Raw genomic sequence first — 24,245 nt, 5'->3', positions numbered from 1 at the left:
CCTGCGGCCTGGGGGCACTGCGCCCCCCTGGCTGTGCCCTGCGGCCTGGGGACACTGCGCCCCCCTGACTGTGCCCTGCGGCCTGGGGACACTGCGCTCCCCTGGCTGTGCCCTGCGGCCTGGGGACACTGCGTCCCCCTGGCTGTGCCCTGCGGCCTGGGGACACTGCGCCCCCCTGGCTGTGCCCTCAGCTCTACGCTGTGGCCACCCCAGCGGGGTTAACAAAGGGTCAACGCCTGCGACTGGCTTAACAGGACTGCAGGGTGAGCACATCAGGAAGGGACATCACCACTGAGGGTGCTCACGAACGAAGCAGTCCCACGATGTCTCAAGTGCGCCTGACTGTGACAGGACACAGCTGGCTTCTACACCGCCCTTCAGCCCACCCTGTCTTCTGGGGGACAGCTGAGGAAGCAGGATGGTCAACCTCAGAGCAAAGACACAGGGCCCACGAGAGGCAGGCCAGCTGTGCATGGCTGGTACGTGGCAGACAGGTAGGGACCGTGTGGCCCTCAGCGGAAGAGTGCCGCCCCCGACGGGAGCTGTCACCGCTGGGCACGGCGCTGGCAGCGAAGCTCCCTGGGGCGTCCGCCCACAAGTCCCTCAAGGACCAGATCAGACTGCGTCCTGGGCACTGCTGAGGGAGTTCAAGTTCTGAAGGGCAGTCAGACCAGGCGAAACCCTCCCGATCAAGTTCCCTGAGTGAGCTGCCACTGTCAGACCCGAGGGACTGCAGGGTCCCCAGGCAAAGAACTGTGTGGGCGGCACCTCCAACCTCCCAGGGCTCGCCCTCCAGTGAAGAGGAAGGGGTGCCAGCAGCTGGACAACCAGATGCTGAGGGGCTGGACCGCCCCCGTCCTCGTCCCCGTGCACACGCCAGGGCAGAAGCAGGACCTCAGCCAAGACAGGGGTTCATCCGAGCCAGAGCACTCCCGAGTGGCTGGGTGGGGACACACCAGTCACTGTGTCTGACTTTCTGGTCACACACCTAACTACAAGCACACGTCAGCGTGGCCCACGGGCCACATCTGGACAGCAGCCTGCACACTAAGGGTGGCTTTTACATTCTTCAAGGATTATTAAAAAACACACAGTGGCCCGGGCTGAGGTCACTTCCTAGGACGGGCCTTCTGGAATGAATGTCCAGGCTGGACTAGGCAGACCTACTCCCCCCTTTCACAGCTGGGGCAGCGACCCTTCTGTCCCTCGAAGGGGCCACAGGCCCCTGCTGAACACCACCTTCCCCCAGAATGTAACCGCCTGCAGTACAGTCTGCGGTGGCAGCTGCCAGGCCCACCCAGGCGCTGGAAGGAGCCTGGACGCAGCGCACTGGCCACATGCGTGCCCCTGAGGGCGCCTGTGGGCTGGCCGAGCCACGGCACTGAAGATTTTATTCTAGGCAGTAATCGCCTCCGCGCGGGCCCACGATCACTGGGAGCTGCTCACCGAGCCCGAGGGAGCCGAGTCGATCCTCGATTGCCTTCAGCTCCTTCAGAGCCACGTTTCCCCTTCTGCCTGCGAACAGGAGAAATGTCACCTTAGATCAACATTTACAGTGTGACCATCTCTAAAACACATCACTTTCTTTCAAAATAGGGCTTCCTTAAGACAGAAGCTTACTGACCTAAAAGTAAGAGACAAAGGATGACAGACCGTAACGGTAGCTCACAGGGTGCAGCACATCCCCGTGTGACCACACACAGGACAACCTTGACCGAACTTGACCAGTGACGGGATTTCCACCCAGTTGCTTTCTGTGGGGGTGACGTCCCCAGGGAGGAACGCATGGCCTGCAGCTGTCTCAGTTGTGCTATTTCTCCTCCGACCAACGCAATCACTACTCATCTTCCAAACTGACCTCCCTCCCTGACCTCACGTCCTCAGTCCTTGGTGCTCGGTGTCCTCTCTCAGTCCTTCTTCCTAATCATTGTCCACAGTGACCTGATCACCACCTCCTGGGCCCTTCACTGAAAGTGACAACGGCCAGGGGAAGGAAGAAAAAGGAAGGAGACGTGGGCCACATCCAGACACACGGCGGGTGACTCGGGGGTAAGAGAAGCCACAGCCACCTGCTGTCTGTCCTGGGACACCCTACAGTGTGTCGTGTGATACAAACCATGCAAAATCACACTGTGATTTCCTAACAAACACCTACTTTTTAGAAAGCTTTCTCGGAAGAGGCATGTTTGAGCTCTAAGCACTGCTAATTCAACGCTCTATTTACTACGAAACAGGATACAAGTCCGTCTCCATCAACGTGGCTCTATGCCTGGGACCTGCCCTGTGGCGGGGGGGGGGGGCCATGGTGGCAGCCACGCCCTCCTCCTGTGGCCACGCCCTCTGCCCAAGGCCAAGCCCTCCTCCAGTGGCCCAGCCCACCTGTGGCCACACCCTCCTGTGGCCACGCCCCCTCCCACAGCCACGCACCCCTCCTGCGGCCTGCTGTCTTTGACCCTGTGTCTGCTGCCCAGAGCACCAGCCGGCCCAAGTCCCTGACACAATCACTGCGGCAGACACACATTTTTAAAATGGATTTAAATCCCACTCAAGTTAGTGTAAATGTTCAACAGAGAGATGGTTTAAAAATTATAATGTATCTCTCTATATGAAAGACAGCTAAAAAGTCAATTTCCTAAAAGTACTTTAGCGGCACAGGAAAAACAGAATACAGACCACACTGGAAAGAAATGAGAAAACAGAACACAACAGGAGATGTCTCTGGACGGTGACGTTTACACACATTCTTCTGACACACACAGGCAATGCTCACACACGACTCCGCCAGCTAGAGAGCGTCAGTGTTCAGCGCCTCTGACAAGGGGCCTGGGAACTCACCTTCCGAGTCTTTCAGGGAGGGGGCTCCAGTCAGGGAGCTGAGTCCAGTCTTTACGGGGGGGACATCAGAGAGCGACACGAGGCCTCCTCCTGGCTTACCAGGCTCACTTCTCCTAACAAGACACAGGTGCACAGGTAAGGGCGCCCCACGAGGCAGCGCAACGGAGCTGCGCGAGCAGACGCATGGACGGCGCCCGGGAGGGACGGGGACGGGGACGGGGACGGGGACGGGGACAGGGATAGGGACGGGGACGGGGACGGGGACAGGGATAGGGACGGGGATGGGGACGGGGACGGGGATAGGGACGGGGACAGGGACAGGGACGGGGACGGGGAGAGGGATAGGGACGGGGACAGGGAGAGGGACAGGGACGGGGACGGGGAGAGGGATAGGGACGGGGACAGGGAGAGGGATAGGGACGGGGACAGGGAGAGGGACGGGAACGGGGACGGGGAGAGGGACAGGGACGGGGACGGGGACAGGGATAGGGACGGGGACGGGGACAGGGAGAGGGATAGGGACGGGGACAGGGATAGGGACGGGGACGGGGACAGGGAGAGGGATAGGGACGGGGACAGGGATAGGGACGGGGACGGGGACAGGGAGAGGGATAGGGACGGGGACGGGGATAGGGACAGGGATAGGGACGGGGACAGGGACAGGGATGGGGACGGGGAGAGGGATAGGGATAGGGACGGGGACAGGGACAGGGACGGGGACGGGGAGAGGGATAGGGACGGGGACGGGGACAGGGATAGGGATAGGGACGGGGACAGGGATAGGGACGGGGACGGGGACAGGGAGAGGGATAGGGACGGGGACGGGGATAGGGATAGGGATAGGGACGGGGACAGGGATAGGGACGGGGACGGGGACAGGGAGAGGGATAGGGACGGGGACGGGGACAGGGATAGGGATAGGGACGGGGACAGGGACAGGGACGGGGACGGGGAGAGGGATAGGGACGGGGACGGGGACAGGGATAGGGACGGGGACAGGGACAGTGCCCAGGACAGGGACGGGGACGGGGAGAGGGATAGGGACGGGGACGGGGACAGGGATAGGGACAGGGACAGGGACGGCGCCCGGGACAGGGACGGGGACGGGGAGAGGGATAGGGACGGGGACAGGGACGGCGCCCGGGACAGGAACAGTGCCCAGGACAGGGACGGCGCCCGGGACAGGGACGGGGACGGGGACAGGGATAGGGACGGGGACAGGGACGGCGCCCGGGACAGGAACAGTGCCCAGGACAGGGACGGCGCCCGGGACAGGGACAGGGGATGGGGACAGCGCCCGCAGCATGCCGCACCAGCGGGCCCACAGCGCTGCGGGCAGCTACCCCCTCACCACCCTCACTGCCTGCGGCTCTATCAGAAACCCCTTAGGCAGCGCAGAAATGCGGGCGAGGGGCAGCACAGGCCCACTGTGTGGGACACCGCAGCCCAGTCAGGGCCATTGTTGAGGGAGATGAGCAGCCCACGCCCCAGCCCTCATCCCTGCCCCCTGCAACCTCCCATCGCAGCGCCCCTCCTCCACTCTCCTACCATCCCACCCACCCGCCCGCACCTACACCCACACCCACACCCACCACCTTCCAGCAGAGACGGAGCTCTGGGGCTGGCTGGCGGCTCCCCAGACGTCCCCCATCCCCACACCAGCTCTCCCCTGCAGCACTGGACTGTCCTGTCCACACGCTCCCCCGCTGCTCGCAGCCCCCACCAGTCCCAGCCCCCCAACTCCTCGGCACCCTTCAAAGTGAAGCTCACAAGAATAGCTGCAGCCCTCCCTGTTCCTCCTCGAGCACAGCTAACCCCCCAGAGCCTCCCCCACCCCAACTAAACCGGTCATGAGGCCATCACTGAGCTCCGCGCTGTGAGCGCAATGGCTGGTCCTCAGGCCCCGATGCGCTGCTCGCCCAGCCTGTGCCTCCAGCCTCTCAGCCCCACCCCGTCCTCGCCTGGCCGCCTTGGGGTGCTGCAGGGCCCACTGCCTTGGTGACCCCCACCCTCCCAGCTCTCCACAGTATCCACAACTGCTGAGTCCCAAGCGTGTCCCGCCCAGACCTCTCCCTTAGTCCCAGGCCCACACGTGACCGCCGCCCTCACCTTGCTGGCAACAATCTTCCCAATCTGAGCAAGTCACAGCAGCCTCCCCGTCACCTGCCAGCTGTGCGACCCGCCCTGCGCCCCACTCCTCCCCTCCGGAAACACTGCTCAGCCTGAACCCCGCAACCGCCCGGCTCCACGGCCCTGCAGCACCACGACGCATCCCACACTCTCCCTCCGGAAACACTGCTCAGCCTGAATCCCGCAACCGCCCGGCTCCACGGCCCTGCAGCACCACGACGCATCCCACACTCTCCCTCCGGAAACACTGCTCAGCCTGAACCCCGCAACCGCCCGGCTCCACGGCCCTGCAGCACCACGACGCATCCCACTCCTCCCCTCCGGAAACACTGCTCAGCCTGAACCCCGCAACCGCCCGGCTCCACGGCCCTGCAGCACCACGACGCATCCCACTCCTCCCCTCCGGAAACACTGCTCAGCCTGAACCCCGCAACCGCCCGGCTCCACGGCCCTGCAGCACCACGACGCATCCCACTCCTCCCCTCCGGAAACACTGCTCAGCCTGAACCCCGCAACCGCCCGGCTCCACGGCCCTGCAGCACCACGACGCATCCCACACTCTCCCTCGGAAGGCTGCCTGGTCCCCTGCCGCCCCCCACTTCCACACCACCCCTCCGCGGACAGCCCTGCAGGCTCCACGCCTGGTACCTGCGCCCAGGCCTGGGGCTCACGGCACGACCGTGACGATGCCTGGAGGACCAGCTCCTGCACCCCTCAGAGTACAGTCAGGTCCCCCGTGCTAGGGCGAACCCCAGCCTGAGCCCACCCCCCACACTGCTTCCCTCCCAGAGCTGCAGCCCAGTCACCTGCTGGGCAGACACTGGCACCTCCTCCTGCCTGCTCTGACATCCCCCCACTGTCCTCTCTGTCACACTGTCCTCTCTGTCTGTCCTCACTGTCCTCTCTGACACCCCCCTACACACTGCCCTGCTCCCAGGGACAACACACTGGGACCCTTACAGGGGCCTCGCCCCCAGCGGCCGGGCTCTGCGGCCATCCCTCCTGCTCCTTGCACCTCAAAGGGCAGCAGGCACACGAGCAGCACTCAGCACCCTCCTGCCCACGGAAGTCGTCAACTTCGAGGTTTCCTAGCCTGGAGCTGTATCACAACGTAAAAGGCTCAGTGGATAAAGCGCTGTCCCTGCGCCCAGCTTGCCAGTTAGATGCCAGGTCAGGATGCGCACAAGCCGCAGGCAGTGAGCACACAGCGACATCAGCACCAAGCGGGAGAGCCAGCTGCTGCTGCACCCCTCTCTCCCTCCCTCTTTCCCTCCCCCTTCTCTCTCTCCTCCCCTTCTCTCCCTTCTCTCTCTCCCTCTCTCCCCTCCCCTCTCTCCCTTCCCTCTCCCTCTCCCTCTCTCTCTCTCTCTCTCTCATCAAAAGAAAAATGTTAAATAAAAAGGCTTTAACAACAAAATCAGATTTATGAATTCAATAAGTATAGAACCTTTAGTAGCTCATCTTTTAAATGTAAACAAAATATTTAGAAACCATACTGTTAAGTCTGTTTTGATAACCCCAAAAACAGCTGACTCACCAACCGTAAGTTTTTTCCGGTTTGGGAATGGGATCGTCAAAGAATGAGTCCCCGTCCAGGTCGTCTTCCGGGGGACAGAGGCCAGCTTTCTCTTTGCCATCCAGACTTCTGCTGGGTAAGAAGGACCCGGCCTTGGTCTCGTGGGCCGGCAAGTGAAGACCGCTCCTGCTCTTCGGTTCCGAGGAGGAGACGCTCTTGTCACTCTGGCTGGAGTCACTGCTGGCCTTCTGGAAAGAGGCGGGAAGAGCACAGGTCTCCTTGGTGAAATAAAACTGTACTAAGAGTTCAAGGAGCCTGACCTGTGGTGGCGCAGTGGATAAAGCGTCGACCTGGAAATGCTGAGGTCGCCGGTTCGAAACCCTGGGCTTGCCTGGTCAAGGCACATATGGGAGTTGATGCTTCCTGCTCCTCCCCCTTCTCTCTCTCTCTCCCTCTCTCTCCTTTCTAAAAATGAATTAAAAAAAGAGTTCAAGTAAAGAGCCGTCAACACACGCACATCTCTCTCTGTGTGTGAGCACGTGGCCCAGGGGTTTGGGGGGCAGCACTTGGCGTGAGAGACCCCCCGCTTCTCAGTCCGTCCCCGGGCTCCAGGGCCCCAGACTTTGAGGGGGAAAGGTCCAAAGATATATGTTTATGCCATTCCTTTGCACCCCCAAATGGAAACACTTTTGCCAATTCCGTTTACAAACAACTTTTCAATGTCCTCTTACATAAATATCAGTGCTTCATCAATCACCATAAACTAATGTTTTCAATGTGAAATAAATGAAGGCATTAGAAGCAAAGCAGAGAAGGAAGCTCAGTTCACACAATGAGCCTAGAATGACAACGAAGAGAATCAGCAGTTTCCCACCCGGCACCCAGCACAGAGCCCGGGACAAAAGACGCCCTCGGCCCTCCTGCTTCCAAGGGACAGGTCTGCCGCCAGTGACGCCTGAGCCACCCCCTAAGGGAGCGAGGACACATGTGCACGAGTCCCGCACGGTGGCTTGGGGCCTGTGGCCGGGGGACGCTGCACTGAACAGCACCACACCCGTCTTCTGTGAGCCTGCCTCCCAGCCTGACTCCACCCCGTCCTCCAGGGTCCTCTCCCCTCAGGCCAGCCGTGTCCACAACAACAGAACAACAACACAACACAACAGCAACAACAAAAGCAGCTAACGTGATGAAATGTCTTCAAACGCTCCCACACATTGTTTAGCCCCCCGACCCTACGGCATGGGGCACATTCTGTTTGGCCACAGGTGGGAAGAGACGGACAGGCAGGTCAGTCCCTGGCCACGGTCCCTGGGGAGTTAGGGGTCAGCCAATAGCCCAATCCGATTCCGAGGGAAGCTCTTACTCTGCATGCTGTGCCATTAGGTTGAGTTTTATAAAACTGCCGTTTTTGTGGGTTCAAAATGGCCATTTCCCAAGATCCGTCCTTCAGCCTAGAGAGTGGGGCCGTGGAAGGGGGCTGGGGAGTGTGCGGGTAGCGCCCCCACCCCGGAAAGGCGGTGGGACCACGGTCCGGCTCTGCCCCCACTAGGCGTTTAGGAAACGTCACGTTCAAAAGCATGAGCTTCCTCAAGGACAGAAGCAGAGCAGCACGGCCCAGTCACGGGGCCACTGGGGTTTGGGAAGAAGAGTGGGAGGGGGACGCTGGCCACAGAGCAGGCAGTCACACGGGGTCAGAGGTGACCGGCCCTGACGCTGGTTTCCACGGGCACGTGCACAGACTGTGCTGCGTGCGATGAGGACCACCAGGCCATGTTTCCACTCTATTAGAGGCCGTGAGCACTGCAGCTGACAGCAAGCAGAGCCCACGCTCTGCAATGTCCAGGCCCTGGACAGTTACGGACCCTCACGCTATGAACACAGGCCCATGAACGATTACAGAAAGAGCCCTCTGGAAAAAGACCAAGTTACCATCCGTTTCAGAGGACATTTTCAAAGAAGCAGAGAGTTTTAAAAATTTACTAACAACTTTAAGTTTTCTTGGTATCTATTTTCAAATAAGGAGAAGCACCATCACCCATATATTTAACTACATTCATGCCGATTGTAATTTACGACATAAATGTTTTAAAAATGGATTCACATCTTTTCAAAGGCACACACAGTTGGAAACAAATTCCCGGAGTCCTGTGACACTGGAACACATTCTGGGCCAAATATTGATTTCTTCCTTCAGACTCTCCTGCGAAGGTTCAAAGGTCACTGGCATGAGACGGAGGGGAGTGTGACGGAAAGCAAGCCACAGCAGACAACTGGCCGGCCAGGTCCCTCTTCCCGTGAGCTCACGCCACCAACACACACAAGTCCTTGAACAAGCTGCCTAACTCGCTGACTGACACATACCCATGGTTATTTTTTTGGCTGGTTTTAGCAATATTCTTGCTATAGAAAAAAAGACTAGTTTTAGGAAGACAAGTTTCAGGGAGAAGCACATTACGATCTTGAACACAATACGTATTTTTTAAAATAGTCATTAGTTTGTTTTAAAACTGCAGTTCTATGTATGCTATGTCTGCTTGGGAGCTGCTCTCAAAGTCAACTTCTAAATTGCAGAGAAATATGTCACTACTTTATAACTATGGTTTATTTATTTTTTACCAAAAAGGCCATTGCCAAACTGGGTCAACTAAAACAGTCAGTCAACTTAATTGCAAGTAACTTATACTAATTTAAAAGAGAAAAAGAAAAAACCCACACTAAGAGATTGACCAGCACATCTGCAGATTAAAAACAAAAGTACTGCCAAACTTCAAGAGCAATTTCCTTCGGAGGTCTGAATTTTCTGAGCAACAACAAATCATGACGTCCGTCCGGGAGCTGTTTAAAAACCTCTCTCAAGGCAGGTCTTGATCTTCTACGCAGACAGGTTGGGAACCAGGTCCGCTGCCCTAGCTGTGAATGAACAAGTGCTGAAATTCAGAATGAACTGATTCAGCGAAGGGTAAGAATGTTTACAACAGAGAAGTGTGGCCCACAGCCACGGAGAGTCCACAGGACACCAGAAGCGCCCCCACCTCAGCGCCCCCCCCAGGGGCCCCCAGTGTGCGGTTTAGACAAGCGCAAGTCCTACCCGCAGCACCTCGGAGAGGCCTCTGTGTCCAGACCGGGTCACCGAGGGGGCCTGGTGTCCTGACACACAGAGAGCACTGTGTGACCGTGACAGCAGCAGAGACCAGCCCAGGACTGCCGCAGCCACCCCTGAGGTGCTCGTCCCCTGGTCTGGGACGCCCAGTGTCCAGAACCCACAGGTCCGCTGCTTTAAGCACCACCCGTGGGGCTGAAACGGGGCCCCGGGAGCTCATGGGGGGTTTCCAGTGAACAACGGTGGCAGATACAGGCACTGACAGTAACTGTCTCTTCAGGAAGTGAGGGGCCCGCTGCATAGCGGCCCCCCAAGCCCCTCAGGGACTCTCAGGATTAGTGAGCTTCATGGGAGAGTTTTACTGTGTATTTAACTTTCTGCTAGTACCTCTGCACACACACATTTCCATCCTCTCTAGGATGACATAAATTAGCATCCTAGAGAGGAGTTTCACAGAAAAAATACCGATTAAACTCTGAAGAGCCAAACACCTGCATTATCACTAGAATGTCTTATGACCCTAGGGGGAAAAAAACCTGCTTTTCAAACGAAAGGCTTACCCTGAACTGCTCAAAAAAAGAAATATCAAAGCCAAAACAAGTTTTGCAAAAAAGTTTTTAAAAAGTCATGCAAATTCTCTTCCTGCCCATGCCTTAACCCGCCAGAGGCAGTCTGGACCCAAGACTAATGCACTGTATTTAGAAAGGTCACTTTACTGCAGGTGTAACACACATGCACATCTAAAAGTTTAATCCACTCACCTAGAAAGAAAACCCGGTGGAATTGTAGAATCCCAAAAATCTAAACCCCTTTCTCAACGTGTTTCCAGAGAAACTGTTCCTGTGCTCTGTGCGACCAGTCACGGCTGCAGGTGACAAGAGAGCCTGGTCCCCCCGAAACCAGGCCACAGACGCCCTCAGCAGCTCCTCGCACACACTACCCGGCCAGCAGCACGGGGCCCAGCCGACACGCAACGCTCAGACGTCCAGTCCTGGGTTGGATGCAGCCAGGAGTGTCAAGCCGACCTTCCGGGCAGCAGTCAGGTCACGTGCGGTCAGGGCCGCGTGCTGCTCACCAGGCGGCCCTGGGAGCCGGGGCTCTGAGGGCTGACCACTGGGCAATGGTTCGCAGATGCTGACCACAACAACCTGAAGGAAACTACGTCTGGCCTCTTGTTTACCGACTGGAACGCATCAGAAAGTAGTATGATGTTCTATTGGTCTCAGATAACAATGAAAATGTGAAGAATATGTACATGACCATCCATTCAAAAAAAATAAGCATTTTCAACTTTTTGTTGCCAAAACAACAAGAAATTCTCAAAATAAAACTGACAGCATAGTTTAAAAATGAAACAGCATGTTTTCACCTGGATGAAAACTGAAAGTCAAACCACCTTCAGTTCTACGCCACCATGCCTACCACGTCCCACCAGAGAGAACAAAGGTGACGTCTGAAAAGGAAGGGAGGCTGGGCCCTGCACTGCGCACCCAGGGCCCCGTGTGCCCTGCCCTCACGCGTGTTACCTGGGCCCTGCACTGCGCGTCCGGGGCCCCGTGTGCCCTGCCCTCACGCGTGTTACCTGGGTCCTGCACTGCACGCCCGGGGCCCCGTGTGCCCTGCCCTCACGCGTGTTACCTGGGCCCTGCACTGCACGCCCGGGGCCCCGTGTGCCCTGCCCTCACGCGTGTTACCTGGGCCCTGCACTGCGCGTCCGGGGCCCCATGTGCCCTGCCCTCACGCGTGTTACCTGGGCCCTGCACTGCGCGTCTGGGGCCCCGTGTGCCCTGCCCTCACGCGTGTTACCTGGGCCCTGCACTGCGCGTCCGGGGCCCCGTGTGCCCTGCCCTCACGCGTGTTACCTTGGCACCAGACTCCTGCCCGCTTGTCATCTTCTTACCTTGTCCTGTGTACCTTGGTATCTGAGCATGGGAATAAAGTGACATTTTACCACAAAGCACAAACTTTAATAATAAACTAATTCATAACCAAACTAAAAAGTGTTCTTATTACAAAATTTCTTAAAAATGATATCAACTAACGTATTCTTTTTTGAAACCTTTTTTTTTTTTTTTTTTTTTTTTTTATTTTTCTGAAGCTGGAAACGGGGAGAGACAGTCAGACAGACTCCCGCATGCGCCCGACCGGGATCCACCCGGCACGCCCACCAGGGGCGACGCTCTGCTCCTCTGGGGCATCGCTCTGTTGCGACCAGAGCCACTCTAGCACCTGGGGCAGAGGCCAAGGAGCCATCCGTAGCGCCCGGGCCATCTTTGCTCCAATGGAGCCTCGGCTGCGGGAGGGGAAGAGAGAGACAGAGAGGAAGGAGAGGGGGAGGGGTGGAGAAGCAGATGGATGCTTCTCCTGTGTGCCCTGGCCGTGAATCGAACCCGGGACTTCTGCACGCCAGGCCGACGCTCTACCACTGAGCCAACCGGCCAGGGCCTGAAACCTACTTTTTTGGTCGTATTCTTAACTCGCTGCCTAGAGTAGTTCATCTCATGTTTAAATACTCCATTCAACAGCTACTGGTCACCGTGGACGCGGCGACCTCGCCCCGCTGTGTGGACACGGCGGTCTCCCCCACCGCGTGGACAGGCACGCTCCCTGCTCCCTGCAGCAGCACCTGGAAAGGCCAGGCCTGAACTCCTGGGCGGCTTCCTTTAAGCACCACCCTGGCCTTGCCTCCCCTCCTCGGCACACAAAGCAGGTTCCCAAGGGTCGGGCTGGACCCAGTGCCTGTCCACACTTCCCAGAGTCCCTGTGCTCCCCATGGACGCCGGACGGAGGGGCACCAAAGGCATGTGTCCTCCTGGAAAATCGGAGACCACTGAGAAAGCAGGAAGCGGCGAGAAGAGAGTGCAGGAGGTGCAGGAACCCACGTCCAGACCCCTCGGGGCCGGGGGAGCCGCCCACAGTGCAGGATCCACGTCCAGAGCCATCGGGGCCGGGGGAGCTGCCCGCAGTGCAGGAACCACGTCCACACCCCTCGGGGGAGCTGCCCGCAGTGCAGGAACCACGTCCAGACCCCTCGGGGCCGGGGGAGCTGCCCGCAGTGCGGAACCAGCGGACCTGACGCTGGTGTTTCAGACACGGTCCCCACACAGCCCACACGGTCCCCACACGGTCCCCACACAGCCCACACGGTCCCCACACGGTCCCCACACAGCCCACACCGTGCCTGGGGCTGAGCCCCCCAGATACCAGCGGACCCAGGACTGTGGGGCCTGCAGGTGTGGTCACTGTCTCTCACCAACCTCAGAGGCCACCACCACGTCTCTGGGACTGTCTACAACAGTGACTGCCAACCTTTCTCATCTCATGGCACATAAATGAATTACTGACACTGTGGCACACCAAAACATGTACTTTTTTGCCAATCTAACAAAAAAAATAGGTATAATTCTGATTCATTCACACCAGGCTACTGCTGTGTTGGCTGTTGTCATTTTTTACTTGACCATCTAAGGCAGTGGTCCCCAACCCCCTGACCAGTACCGGTCCGTGGGCCATTTGGTACCGGTCCGCAGAGAAAGAATAAATACATTATTTCTGTTTTATTTATATTTAAGTCTGAATGATGTTTTATTTTTAAAAAATGACCAGATTCCCTCTGTTATATACGTCTAAGACTCACTCTTGACGCTTGTCTTGGTCTCGTGATACATTTATCCGTCCCACCCTAAAGGCCGGTCCGTGAAAATATTTTCTGACATTAAACCGGTCCGTGGCCCAAAAAAGGTTGGGGACCACTGCTCTAAGGGAAAAGAAGTCAGTGCCCCTGACTACATGGTGAGGTATCACATGTTTCAAACTTCTTGTGGCACCTGGGTTGAAACTCGCTGGTTTAGAGCAGCATTTCCTGACCAACCTAAAATAACAGATTCCCATCATGCTTCTTAAACTTAAATAATGTTATGTAGAGAAGAGTATATTGTCTATAAAACAGACAATATTTCATCTTGAAGACACACCATGTGTAGACACCGGGGGTCCTCAGGCTACAACACAGTTCTGTTCCTACGACAGTGACCAGTGACATGACCCGAACTTCGGTGTGAGTCAAAACACCCCCCAACCTCAGTCACTCCCCTGCCCTCAGACCGCTGGAACATGAAAACACAGCTCAGCCACAGGAGAGGGGGAAGGACACAAACATGGACTGCACACTGGACTGCGTGCTCTTCCGCTGCGCAACCACACCAGTTCGCCCACGCACTCAGCAGTTACGACACTAACGACAGAAGCCAAAACACTCACGTCTCAGTTTTTTAAGTTTTTATGGGAGTCAGCATCGTCAACTTGAAACTGTCGTAACCCGAGGACTCCCTGTATTGCTAATTTGTTTTAAAAAATAATTACTTGCCAAAGACAGAAAAGAATTACTTCTCAAATAGCTCAGCACACTAGGCACTAGTAAGTATTTTGAGTACGTGTTAAATTTAACCCCGCTGAAACCAGTATTTCAGAGAAAGCAAAGCTTTTCACAAAGGCTCTTCTATCTGGCGATCGCTCAAGGGACTCACGATATTTATATTCAGGACCCTGTGCTCCGCCACCTGTCCCCAGCAGCACCTGGAAAAGCCCCCCCGAGAGCCACCCGGAGAGCAGGGCTGGCCCGGCCGGAGGAAAAGCAGGCGAGTCAACAGTGCCAGGGCTCGCCCAGAAACAAAGTGTCCGACTCCTCTCCCTCCTAATGCGAAGCCACACAAAGGGTCACCATCAGACAGGAGCCCCTCCATCCGTGCCAGTGTCCAGCCCACAGCGCCGGGCAGCATGTAGCGGCCGCCCCTCCGCGCTCTCCTGGTTCCCGCAGGCCCCCGTGCAGCTCACGTCCGGCTGCACCCGACACCGCTCCACCCGGGGCCTGGAGTCAGGGGCCGGTCCCACGCTCCGCCACACACCCAGCCCTGGGAGACAGCAGGTTCACAGCATGCTCTGCTCCGGGGCCCAGGACAGCACGCTTCCTGACAGCCGCCTCCTCACCCTTCCTGTCATCAGCACCACATCCCCGGCTTCAATCAGGTGTTTCACCCAATCTACTTTTCCACCACACCAAATCCCTGGGTCAGCAGGCCTGCCTCTAACAACTCAGACCACACTCCGATACTACCCAAGCACACAGTTTCTTATAAATCCCCAAAATGGCTCATTAACATAAAACACATGTTCAGGAAGGGAAAAAACGTCCAAAGTACCAAATGAGTACAACCATTCCACAATTTTGCTACTTACTACCCCTATTTCTATGACACAAAATTTTTTAAATTACCAATAAAGCAAAATAATATTTTTAAATGGACACTTCATCCAAAGGACAAAAGCACTGTCCACAAACTGACCAGCACCTGCGAGACGAGGGGGACCGGAGGGACCGGGCGTGCGTCCGCCCAGACCGCCCTGCGCCCTCCCGCCCACTCACCTTACTGGGCCCCGCGGGTGTGCTCGCCTTTCCTTCTGGGGGTGACTTCGGTGGAGAACGTGTATCAGTCAGATCTAATGCACCCTGGAACATTCAGTATAAATTAAAACATTTAAACATACAACATGAAGGTACTAACTATACCTCAGCAGAACTTTAGCATTTAAAATCACACACGGTTGGTACGTTGATTTCTCCCTAATTAACGCACACACCCTTATTAGAGTCCCCCTAGCTTTAATTTCTGGACCTGCTGAGTTCTCCACTCCATCAGTCCGCACTCTGTGCACCCCACTCCCCTGCCGCCCCCCAGGGCTCCGACCTGACTCGGCAGACACCCGCTCTTCCCACCGATGGACCAGCTGCCCTCCTCACTCGTCTCAAGAAATCTTATCCAACAGCCGCCCTCCACGCTGCCGGGTAGACACCGCTCTTCAAAGGGCAGCGGCTTGCTCTCCCCTCTCAGCCCCTGCTCTCCTCTCTCAGGACCCCTGCTCTCCCCTCTCAGGACCCCTGCTCTCCCCTCTCAGGACCCCTGCTCTCCCCTCTCAGGGCCCCTGCTCTCCTCTCTCAGGACCCCTGCTCTCCCCTCTCAGGACCCCTGCTCTCCCCTCTCAGGGCCCCTGCTCTCCTCTCTCAGGACCCCTGCTCTCCCCTCTCAGGACCCCTGCTCTCCTCTCTCAGGACCCCTGCTCTCCCCTCTCAGGACCCCTACTTTCCCCTCTCAGGACCCCTGTTCTCCCCTCTCAGGGCCCCAGCTGCGGTCCTCACTGCACCAGCGTCCTCGGAGCCCCCGGGCACAGGAAGGAGCCCTCCGAGGGTCAGGCAGGTCCCTGGGCTAGAACGGGGCGTCGGAGGGGTGGGACCAGGGAAACAGAAGTGTGGAAGGTGGGGCACAGCAGGGACTTCCCTGTCGCCTCCACTTTATGGGAACTAAAACGACAGTTACACTGTCACACACGATTCCAAGGTTCTGGGGGGTTAACCAGGTGGGTGTGTCATGGGCGGAGTGTGAAATTCCGGTCTCCAGCCGGAGGGAAGGACTCAGGGAGTCCCCCTACAGTGAAGGTAACAGTACTGGACACAGCAGTGACAATGGCAAGTGGTCGTACGACCACTGAGTGCCTGCACCTTCCAGTGCTGCCAGTGCACTGGTGCCCGTGACCCTCACAGCAGCCCCACCTGGACAGGCGGGGGCCTAAGGCACGTGGAGGCTGGCGACTGGAGGTGGTCGCACACAGGGGTGGCGGCCGGGACGTGCGCCCAAGCAGCCTGGCTCCAGAGCACAAAGCTATGCCCGGGGCGCTGCGGGAAGGCAAGCAGCCCCCCTCACGAGGAGGACCCAGGAGCACACGGGAAGGGAGCAGAGGCAAGGGCAGAGTCAGAGGTCAGGGGCAGAGGTCAGCGCCAGGGGAGGGAGGAGCTGTCAGTACCACGCCAGCGGCTGGGTCAGGAGAGAGTGGGAATCGCAGCTGTTCGGGGCTCCTTAGAGGTGTGTGTCCTTACTCCCCAGTAGCCAGCACAGTGCCACCCCACAGCAAGTGCACACCAAACCCTGGTCAGAATGCTCGCGCTGCTGCGATGACAACCTGTGCCCTGTCCACGCCCACGGGCTCCCATCTCCCTGGGCGCCCTGCCCCGTCCACGCCCGCCCCTCCCATCAGGGCTGAGCTGACAGAAGCTCTACATGCCACTAGCACTGCTCAGGGTGCTTAGAACCAGCCTTGGTTGTATGACACTTCCCTTCTGCGCATAGAATTTCCTATATTTTACCTTTCAATTTAAAAAGAACCTATATATTATGTAATGAGAACGCGGTCAAGCTTTGCAGACCCTCAGAGGTTCTAACAGGAAAGCTGAGACTCCCCATATGGGGTACAGAGCAGGCAGCCTGACTCACACCCAGCCCCGTACCCCGTGACTAGAAGCACAGTCAGCCAGCGCTCTGGGCCCTTAGGATGCTGTCTACATCTGTGAACAGTATCTTTCTGTAAATCTAATGTATGTAAATAGAAATTAGACTGTGAACCTCATCAGTAGTATTTCTAAAAAGGAAGGACAACAGTGAGAAAGGTAATGGCTAATCAAAAACACAGAAATTTTGAAATGTTCAGAAATTAAGCAAAATCAACATCTTAAACCGTTCTAGGTCTAGTTAAAAAAGTCAGCTCAAAAACTGACTAGCCTGTAAGGCGGGGCTCCCATGATTAAAACAGCCGAGGACTACACTCAGTTGAGTGCTCTCAGCACCTCGCTAGCTCACCGCGCCCCATGCGCAGCCCCTGGACACCCACGAGGAGCTCCCGGACCCCCACAGAGGAGGGGGAGGCTGGCACTCGTCAGTGGGGAGAGGGGGGTGGTCCACAGAACAGGGGTGGCTGCAGCCTCAGCGCGTCCACAGCTCCGATTTCCATTGAAACGCACATGTATCCAACCTGAGGTGTTTCACTTTGTTTTTGGGGAGCAGCTTTCTGTAAACGTAAACCTTGATCCGCTACGTACATACGGACCTGCGTGGCCGCACTCGGCCGCCAACAGGTAAAACGGAAAGATGACAGAGCCCAGGGCGGCACTTACTTCCCCGAGGGCCGGCCCCCTCTCCTGCTGACAGCGTCTGAGCACTTCTAACAACAGGGGTCCGCCCCGTGCACCTTCTGCTTCCACAATCCCTAAGTCCCGGGCTAAGGTCTCTCGACCTTCCAGACCTTGAAACTAGGAAAGAAAGAAGGTGTAAGGTAAGCTGTAAGTGCACAAACAGAAAACAAAATTATTCCCAGAGTTTAAAGAAAGGTATTTTCAGAATGTAAAGACATCTCTAAACTCAGAGACTGTTCTTCTAATGAATAAAATGACCATTTTTTAAAATTACACACACACACACACCCCTGAGGAGGGAGGTCTGAAAGGGGCCATTCACGCCTACCGGAGGCTTACTCCCCAATACACACCCAACGAATGGAATAATGGACTCAAACACCCACAACTTTAATGTTTTTTTTCCCTACAGGAATCAGAGCTGCTTGGTGTGACGTAAACACTTAAGATACAATGCCACCAGCAACATGAGCAAATTTCTGTTTGGAATTTTGCATATGGGAGATGCAAGAGTCAATTTTTTAAAATTATGTACGCTTTCACCAGTCCCTATGTTCAAAGTCTACATTAACAGATATAGTCCAACATAACACATTCGCTTTACCACAAGAGTCCTTTCAAGTTAAATAAAGCAGGACCCTGGTGTCAGCCAACAGCTCAAATGGTGTTTAAGAGAAACAGACAATGACAAAAACTGCCACAATGAAAGATGCTACAAATTGTCAAATACTGTTAACTTTCAGCTTATAATTATGAACTTATTTGTATTTCAACGGTGATGGAAAAACCATCATTCTTACTGTGCTGGTTTCAGGTTGGAAAACGGCCAAGGTGAAGTCAAGATTAAAGAACTGGAGAAATTCTACCACCAGACTAGCCACCAGCCGGCCTGCAAAGAGCGAGAGAGACGTGAGCAAGTCCTGGTGAGCCTCACCTCACCTCACCTCACCTCACCTCACCTCACCTCACCTCACCTCTTCACCATCACTGAGCCCGCAGAATCTAAATTAACGGGACAAAGAGTGTCAAACCAGGGGTCGGGAACCTTTTTGGCTGAGAGAGCCATGAATGCCACATATTTTAAAATGTAATTCCGTGAGAGCCATACAACGACCTGTGTACGTTACCCATTATCCAATAAAAATTTGGTGTTGTCCTGAAGGACAGTTGTGATTGGCTCTAGCCACCCACAACCATGAACATGAGTGGTAGGAAATGAATGGATTGTAATACATGAGAATGTTTTATATTTTTAATGTTATTATTTTATTTATTAAAGATTTGTCTGCGAGCCAGATGCAGCCATCAAAAGAGCCACATCTGGCTCACGAGCCATAGGTTCCCGACCCCTAGTCTAAACCATTTAATTACAAATTCTTCTTTGAATAATACATTTAAGTAATGACAATTCCGGTCTTCCCATTTTTTCACAAGGGTCCTCAACCTGGCAGTAACCGTCAGTGACACAATGTGACAGGTCATAAATGGGTTAAAGTATCCTGCAGATTATAGTAAAACTGGTTTTGCCCAACAATTTCCTGTGACCAATATTTAAAGCAACTTAATAGTCGTCCAAAAAAATACCACTTTAAAATAAAAACCTAGAAGAATCACAACCTTCAAAAAATAATCTTAAATTCCTGATTTCTCCCAAATGAAGTCAAGTTTTAAAAATTCAGATGGACAAAATGAGCAAAAACAAGCAGAACATCTTACCATCTTTTGTATTTAAAAACTTTTTCAGGCTCTCATTGACTAAAGGAGTTTTGTTCTGTTAAAAAAAATGAAATATTGTTAAGTGTCATGTGTTTATCATAAGAACAACTACAAAGTGTGGATTAAAGTATAATTTTCCAGCAAAGATGTAAGCAAAATACTGTTACACATAAAATTATGGTTACCCCCACTCCACATGTATTGATTACTAATAGAACTGTTTTATGCTACTTAATTATATCTCAAAGTTAATAAAACAAAACCATAAAGGAAGACTTATATTCGTTTTTAAATGTTTTATAAAATGCTTAATAAACGGCTTTAGAAGCCAGATCTTCAAATACTCCTGTGTAATATTAAATTTACTGATATGATAAAAACAACTGGTTATGGCCCTGGCTGGTTGGCTCAGTGGTAGAGCGTTGGTCTGGCCTGTGGAAGTCCCGGGTTCAATTCCCAGCCAGGGCACACAGGAGAAGCGCCCATCTGCTTCTCCACCCCTCCCCCTCTCCTTCCTCTCTGTCTCTCTCTTCCCCTCCCGCAGCTGAGGCTCCATTGGAGCAAAGTTGGCCTGAGCACTGAGGATGGTTCCATGGCCTCTGCCTCAGGTGCTAGAATGGCTCTGGATGCAACAGAGCAATACCCCAGATGGGTAGATCATCACCCCCTGGTGGGCATGCTGGATGGATCCCGGTTAGGCGCATGCGGGAGTCTGTCTGACTGCCTCCCTGTTTCCAACTTCAGAAAAATACAAAAAAAACCCAAACAACTGGTTATTATTTCAACTCTCTGAAGTGTGACCTTGTCACCTTGCTATCTACATTTATGCCAGTTTCTACGAACAGGACTTCAGTTACACACCTGCTGTCCCCCGTCCATCTGCAATAGGTGAAATGACCTTACGTAGTGCTTAGGCCAACTTCACCTTGCCATTAGACGTTTATTTGAATAAATACAGAAAAAGTGCATCAGAGCTTCTTTAGGCAGTCCACATGATCACAGCTACTGTGGCGGCCTCACACCTGGCTGGTGTGAAACGGGACCCCCTCTGGAAGGCGGTCGGAGTGTTTCAAGTTAAAGATGCTCCCGGCGCTATCCACCTCCGAGCTGCTTCCTCAAGAGCAGAGAAGGCCCAGCGCCAGCAACTAACACGCACACGAATGCCCACAGCAGCCTTCGTTATACGAGCTGAGAGCTGGAAACCACCCAACATCCACCTGCAGGGGAACGACCAACCGGTCACACACGTGTGTTCACACGGAACACTGCCCAGGAACCCACCGGGCCACCCCCTAACACAGACGGCCCCAAAAACATCCACCTGCAGGGAACAACCAACCGGTCACACACGTGTGTTCACACGGAACACCACCCAGGAACCCACCAGACCACCCCTAACACAGACGGCCCCGTCACACACGTGTGTTCACACGGAACACCGCCCAGGGACCCACCGGGCCACCCCTAACACAGACGGCCCCATGAACATCCACCTGCAGGGGAATTACTAACCCGTCACACATGTGTTCACACGGAACACCGCCCAGGGACCCACCGGGCCACCCCCTAACACAGACGGCCCCAAAAACATCCACCTGCAGGGAACAACCAACCGGTCACACACGTGTGTTCACACGGAACACCGCCCAGGAACCCACCAGACCACCCCTAACACAGACGGCCCCGTCACACACATGTGTGTTCACACGGAACAACGCCCAGGGACCCACCGGACCACCCCCTAACACAGATGGCCCCATGAACGAACCTTACGTTATGCGAATAAATGCCACCAGACAGAAAGAAGAATGTGCACACTGTGACTGCAGCTTTCACGCTGCCGAACACACTTGGGGTGCCCAGGCTGGGGGAGGGGGCCACAAAACGCCTGCAGGGGCTGGAGGACACTGGAGAGTCATGTAGTGTTCACTATCTTGACTGTTCCACAGATGCATAAGTGGGTTATAATGTTAAACTTACACATTTTAAATATACTGAATATATACAGGTCAATTATACATCCGTAAAGAAAACTCAAAAAATCCCAGAAAGGTAAACATCACCAAGGTCCTCAGTAGGCTGGCCTAGGAAATTTTAAGACGGTGAGTCAACTGAAACAGTTAAGGACAATGGAGCGCGAGCTGCAGTTTGTACTATGAACAGGCCACCCGGGAGCAACATGGACAGAGCCTTCAGGACGGTGTGAGGGGCAGCAGAGGACAGCGGGAGGGAAAGCCATCTAGAGAAAGAACTAGCAGAGGCAGCCAGAAGCTCCTCAGAGGGCTCAGTACAGACCCGACAGAACCAGACGGGGCCTGTGGAAAGGAGAGCAGGGCCGCTCAGCTTTCCTGCTTGGCTGAGGACTGGAGCCTGTGCCTAAGATCAGGCGAGCAGCTGGGGTGACACACAGGTCTGCAGCTCAGGAGGGCGGCACAGACCCAAGACACAGGGCTGAAGCTGCTGGCGTGGCTACGGTCACTCGGAAGAGGACACAGAATGACCGCTACAGAATACTGCATCGTTTCAGGGGTGAGCAGGAGAGTGTGCTGAGAAACCGAGGAGTGCTCAAAGGAAACAACAGAAAACATCCCCAAAGTCAAACAGATTTTCAGAAGGAAGGAGGAATTAAGAACGTCCAGTGCCACAGAGTAACCTTGGTAGGTCAGAACTAAGGGGTACTCAGCTGGGCTCTCCTTGACCGCAGCAGAAGAACTCACTCAGGTGCAGTGGCAACGGCCTCAAAGATGTCCCGTGTCAGACAGCACTGGGACGTAAACAGTGTAAGTCACACAACACTGGTCTGTGAGAGGGAAAGACTGGTGTGAAAAGTGGACCACACGTCAGAGGGACACATGTCCAGCTCCAGAGACGAGCCAACAGCAAGGGTGAGGCAGAGACACAGCAACTCACCGAGGAGCTGACGGTACCCTGAGGGCAAGCCCAGAAAAGGGCAAGCCCAGAGAAGGGCCCGGCCAGGCCCAGCCCCCTCCCCTAAGGCGGGAGGGGAGACTGCACACAGGTGCGCACAGACCTGCACAGCCCGGGAGCTTTGTCTGGGGGAGGACACAGGGCCAGGACTTCATGGTGCTGCATTCCGTGGAGAGGAAGGTGGAAGGACCTCGCTAGGGTGGTACCCACCACTCAGTGGCATCGGCTTGGGTGACTTTGAGCGCGCATCACAAACGAGGGAGTCAGTTTGCTGAATTAAAGGACCATTAAGACCTTTCTTTCCAGACCATGTATGGCCGGAAGACGAGACTCTCAAAGCATGGACCATGGGGTTCAGACCGGTCCAGACCAGGAGGCGGCCAAGAGGAAACTGACGCTGGACCAACGCAGAGCCGAGTCGCAGAGCTCCACAGAGGTGAAGCACAGCAGCATCCGGGTCTAAAGAGGGGACAGCAGAGGACAGCGGTCTGTCACCGAGGAGGCAGAAGACGAGGGCTATGGAGGGGTTCCTGTGGACAAGTTCCGGGACGTTCCCTCAGGACGGTGGCAGGACTCGGGGTACAGAAAACACGACATCGACTTAAACGCGGACAAGGGCGCAGGTCTTTCGACAGGAAGAAAGGCTGCGCGATTTTAAAACCGCCCGCGGGTGGGGGTGTCGGCAGTGTGGGGAAAGGCGCACAGCAGTCCCCACCGGGCGGGTTCACAGCGCGCACGGGCATCACTGCAGGTGCCCGGGGCCTGCGCTGCATCCTGGGAGTGGGGCCGTTTCCCCCGACACCTCCCCGACCTGCTACCCGCCAGGGACCGCCGGGGACCGCCAGGGTCCCCCGAGAAGCCTTGGTCTTGGCCCCAGAGTCCCTGTGGTCCCTCAACTTCTCTTACATCGTTTCAAAACTCTGAACCGCGCACAGCGCAGTCTGACCCTCTTCCTACAGTCAAGTTCCATCATGACCCCTGTCTGCACTCGGCAATAAGGAGCATTTCCCAGTGGTTTTCAAGGCATCAGGAGGGTCAACAGAGGCGAACACGGTCACAGAAGAAGATGTCGATTCCGTACCTCGACCTTCTCTTGCTCCTCCAGGGCAAGAAACACGGCTGCTCGGAGCTCAGCCTGGAAAAGAAGAGGGAGAAACACTGCGTCCAGGCAGTCCTCCCGGCACGGCCGGGCACAGACGCGGGTCCCACGGGGCCGCCCCCCCCGGCCGGACAGTGATGCTCGCGGGCAGGTGCGGGCGAGGGCGCCGCGGCGGGAGGCGCCGTCCACCCCGATCGCCCACCCCCGGGCCGAGCCGGCGTCCCGCCGCCGCTGCCATCTGGGCAGCCGGGGTCTCCCGGGAGCGGCCGGGACCCCGAAGCCGCCCGCCCCGACCCGCCCGCGGCTCCCGATCACGCCCGGGGGTCCAGCCCCACGCACCCCGCGTCCCTCCGTGACGCCCGCCGTCCACGCAGGCCCTGCGGCCGCACGCTCGGCCGGCGACCCCACGCCGCGCCAGGCCGGGCCCGGCCTCCCGCCTCACCTTGATGCGGTTCAGGACTCCGCTGTTCTCCAGCGTCTGCACCAGCAGGTCCCGCAGCTCCGTGTCCTCCTCGGCCACCACTGCGGCCGCCGTCGCCGCCATCTTGCTTCTCCAAGACAACCGCCCAAGCCGCGCCAACGGCCAACGGCCGCCGCAGATCCCGCGCGGAGCGCCGCGGAGGCCACGCCCCCGGCGGTGGCCACGCCCCCGCGCCGGCGTGCAGCCCGACTTCACCTTGGGGACGGGGCCTCGCGGCGGGCGAAGGCGTGGGCGGGGCCTCGGGTGTGGGCGGGGCCTAGGGACGGAGGGACGCGAGAGCGGGGCCTCGGGCGTGAGCGGTCTAGGGGCGGATCCTCGGGGAGCGGGGCGGGGCCTCGTAGCGACGCCGGAGGTGGGGCCGCAGGGGGTAGGGCTAGAGGGCGGGTCCTGAGCAGCGGGGCTCCAGGGTTTCCGGAGGCGGGA

General features: G+C 56.2%; 1 protein-coding gene across 2 annotated transcripts in view; it reads right to left on the bottom strand.

Moving 5' to 3' along the window:
- The window catches only part of CEP43 (centrosomal protein 43), a 28,221-nt gene extending 4,227 nt beyond the window's left edge, over positions 1-23,994 (bottom strand). Inside the window, exons 1-10 of one of the 2 annotated variants that reach the window (XM_066248255.1) lie at positions 23,784-23,994; positions 23,324-23,377; positions 19,315-19,369; positions 18,399-18,487; positions 17,581-17,715; positions 15,004-15,087; positions 11,444-11,503; positions 6,503-6,729; positions 2,836-2,948; positions 1,447-1,515 (exon numbers count right to left, since the gene is read on the bottom strand). In XM_066248255.1, the coding sequence (XP_066104352.1) occupies positions 1,447-1,515; positions 2,836-2,948; positions 6,503-6,729; positions 11,444-11,503; positions 15,004-15,087; positions 17,581-17,715; positions 18,399-18,487; positions 19,315-19,369; positions 23,324-23,377; positions 23,784-23,885 (988 nt within the window). In that variant the 5' untranslated portion in view covers positions 23,886-23,994. The remainder of the gene's footprint in view (positions 1-1,446; positions 1,516-2,835; positions 2,949-6,502; positions 6,730-11,443; positions 11,504-15,003; positions 15,088-17,580; positions 17,716-18,398; positions 18,488-19,314; positions 19,370-23,323; positions 23,378-23,783) is intronic. The other variant, XM_066248256.1, reaches the window with a different exon arrangement.
- Positions 23,995-24,245: the final 251 nt, after the last annotated feature.

The sequence above is a fragment of the Saccopteryx bilineata genome, chromosome 12 (genome assembly GCF_036850765.1).
Source record: "Saccopteryx bilineata isolate mSacBil1 chromosome 12, mSacBil1_pri_phased_curated, whole genome shotgun sequence".
Taxonomy (NCBI): Eukaryota; Metazoa; Chordata; class Mammalia; order Chiroptera; family Emballonuridae; genus Saccopteryx; species Saccopteryx bilineata.
The sequence above is the reverse complement of the archived record's forward strand: the minus strand, read 5'-3'. Positions and strand labels throughout refer to the sequence as shown.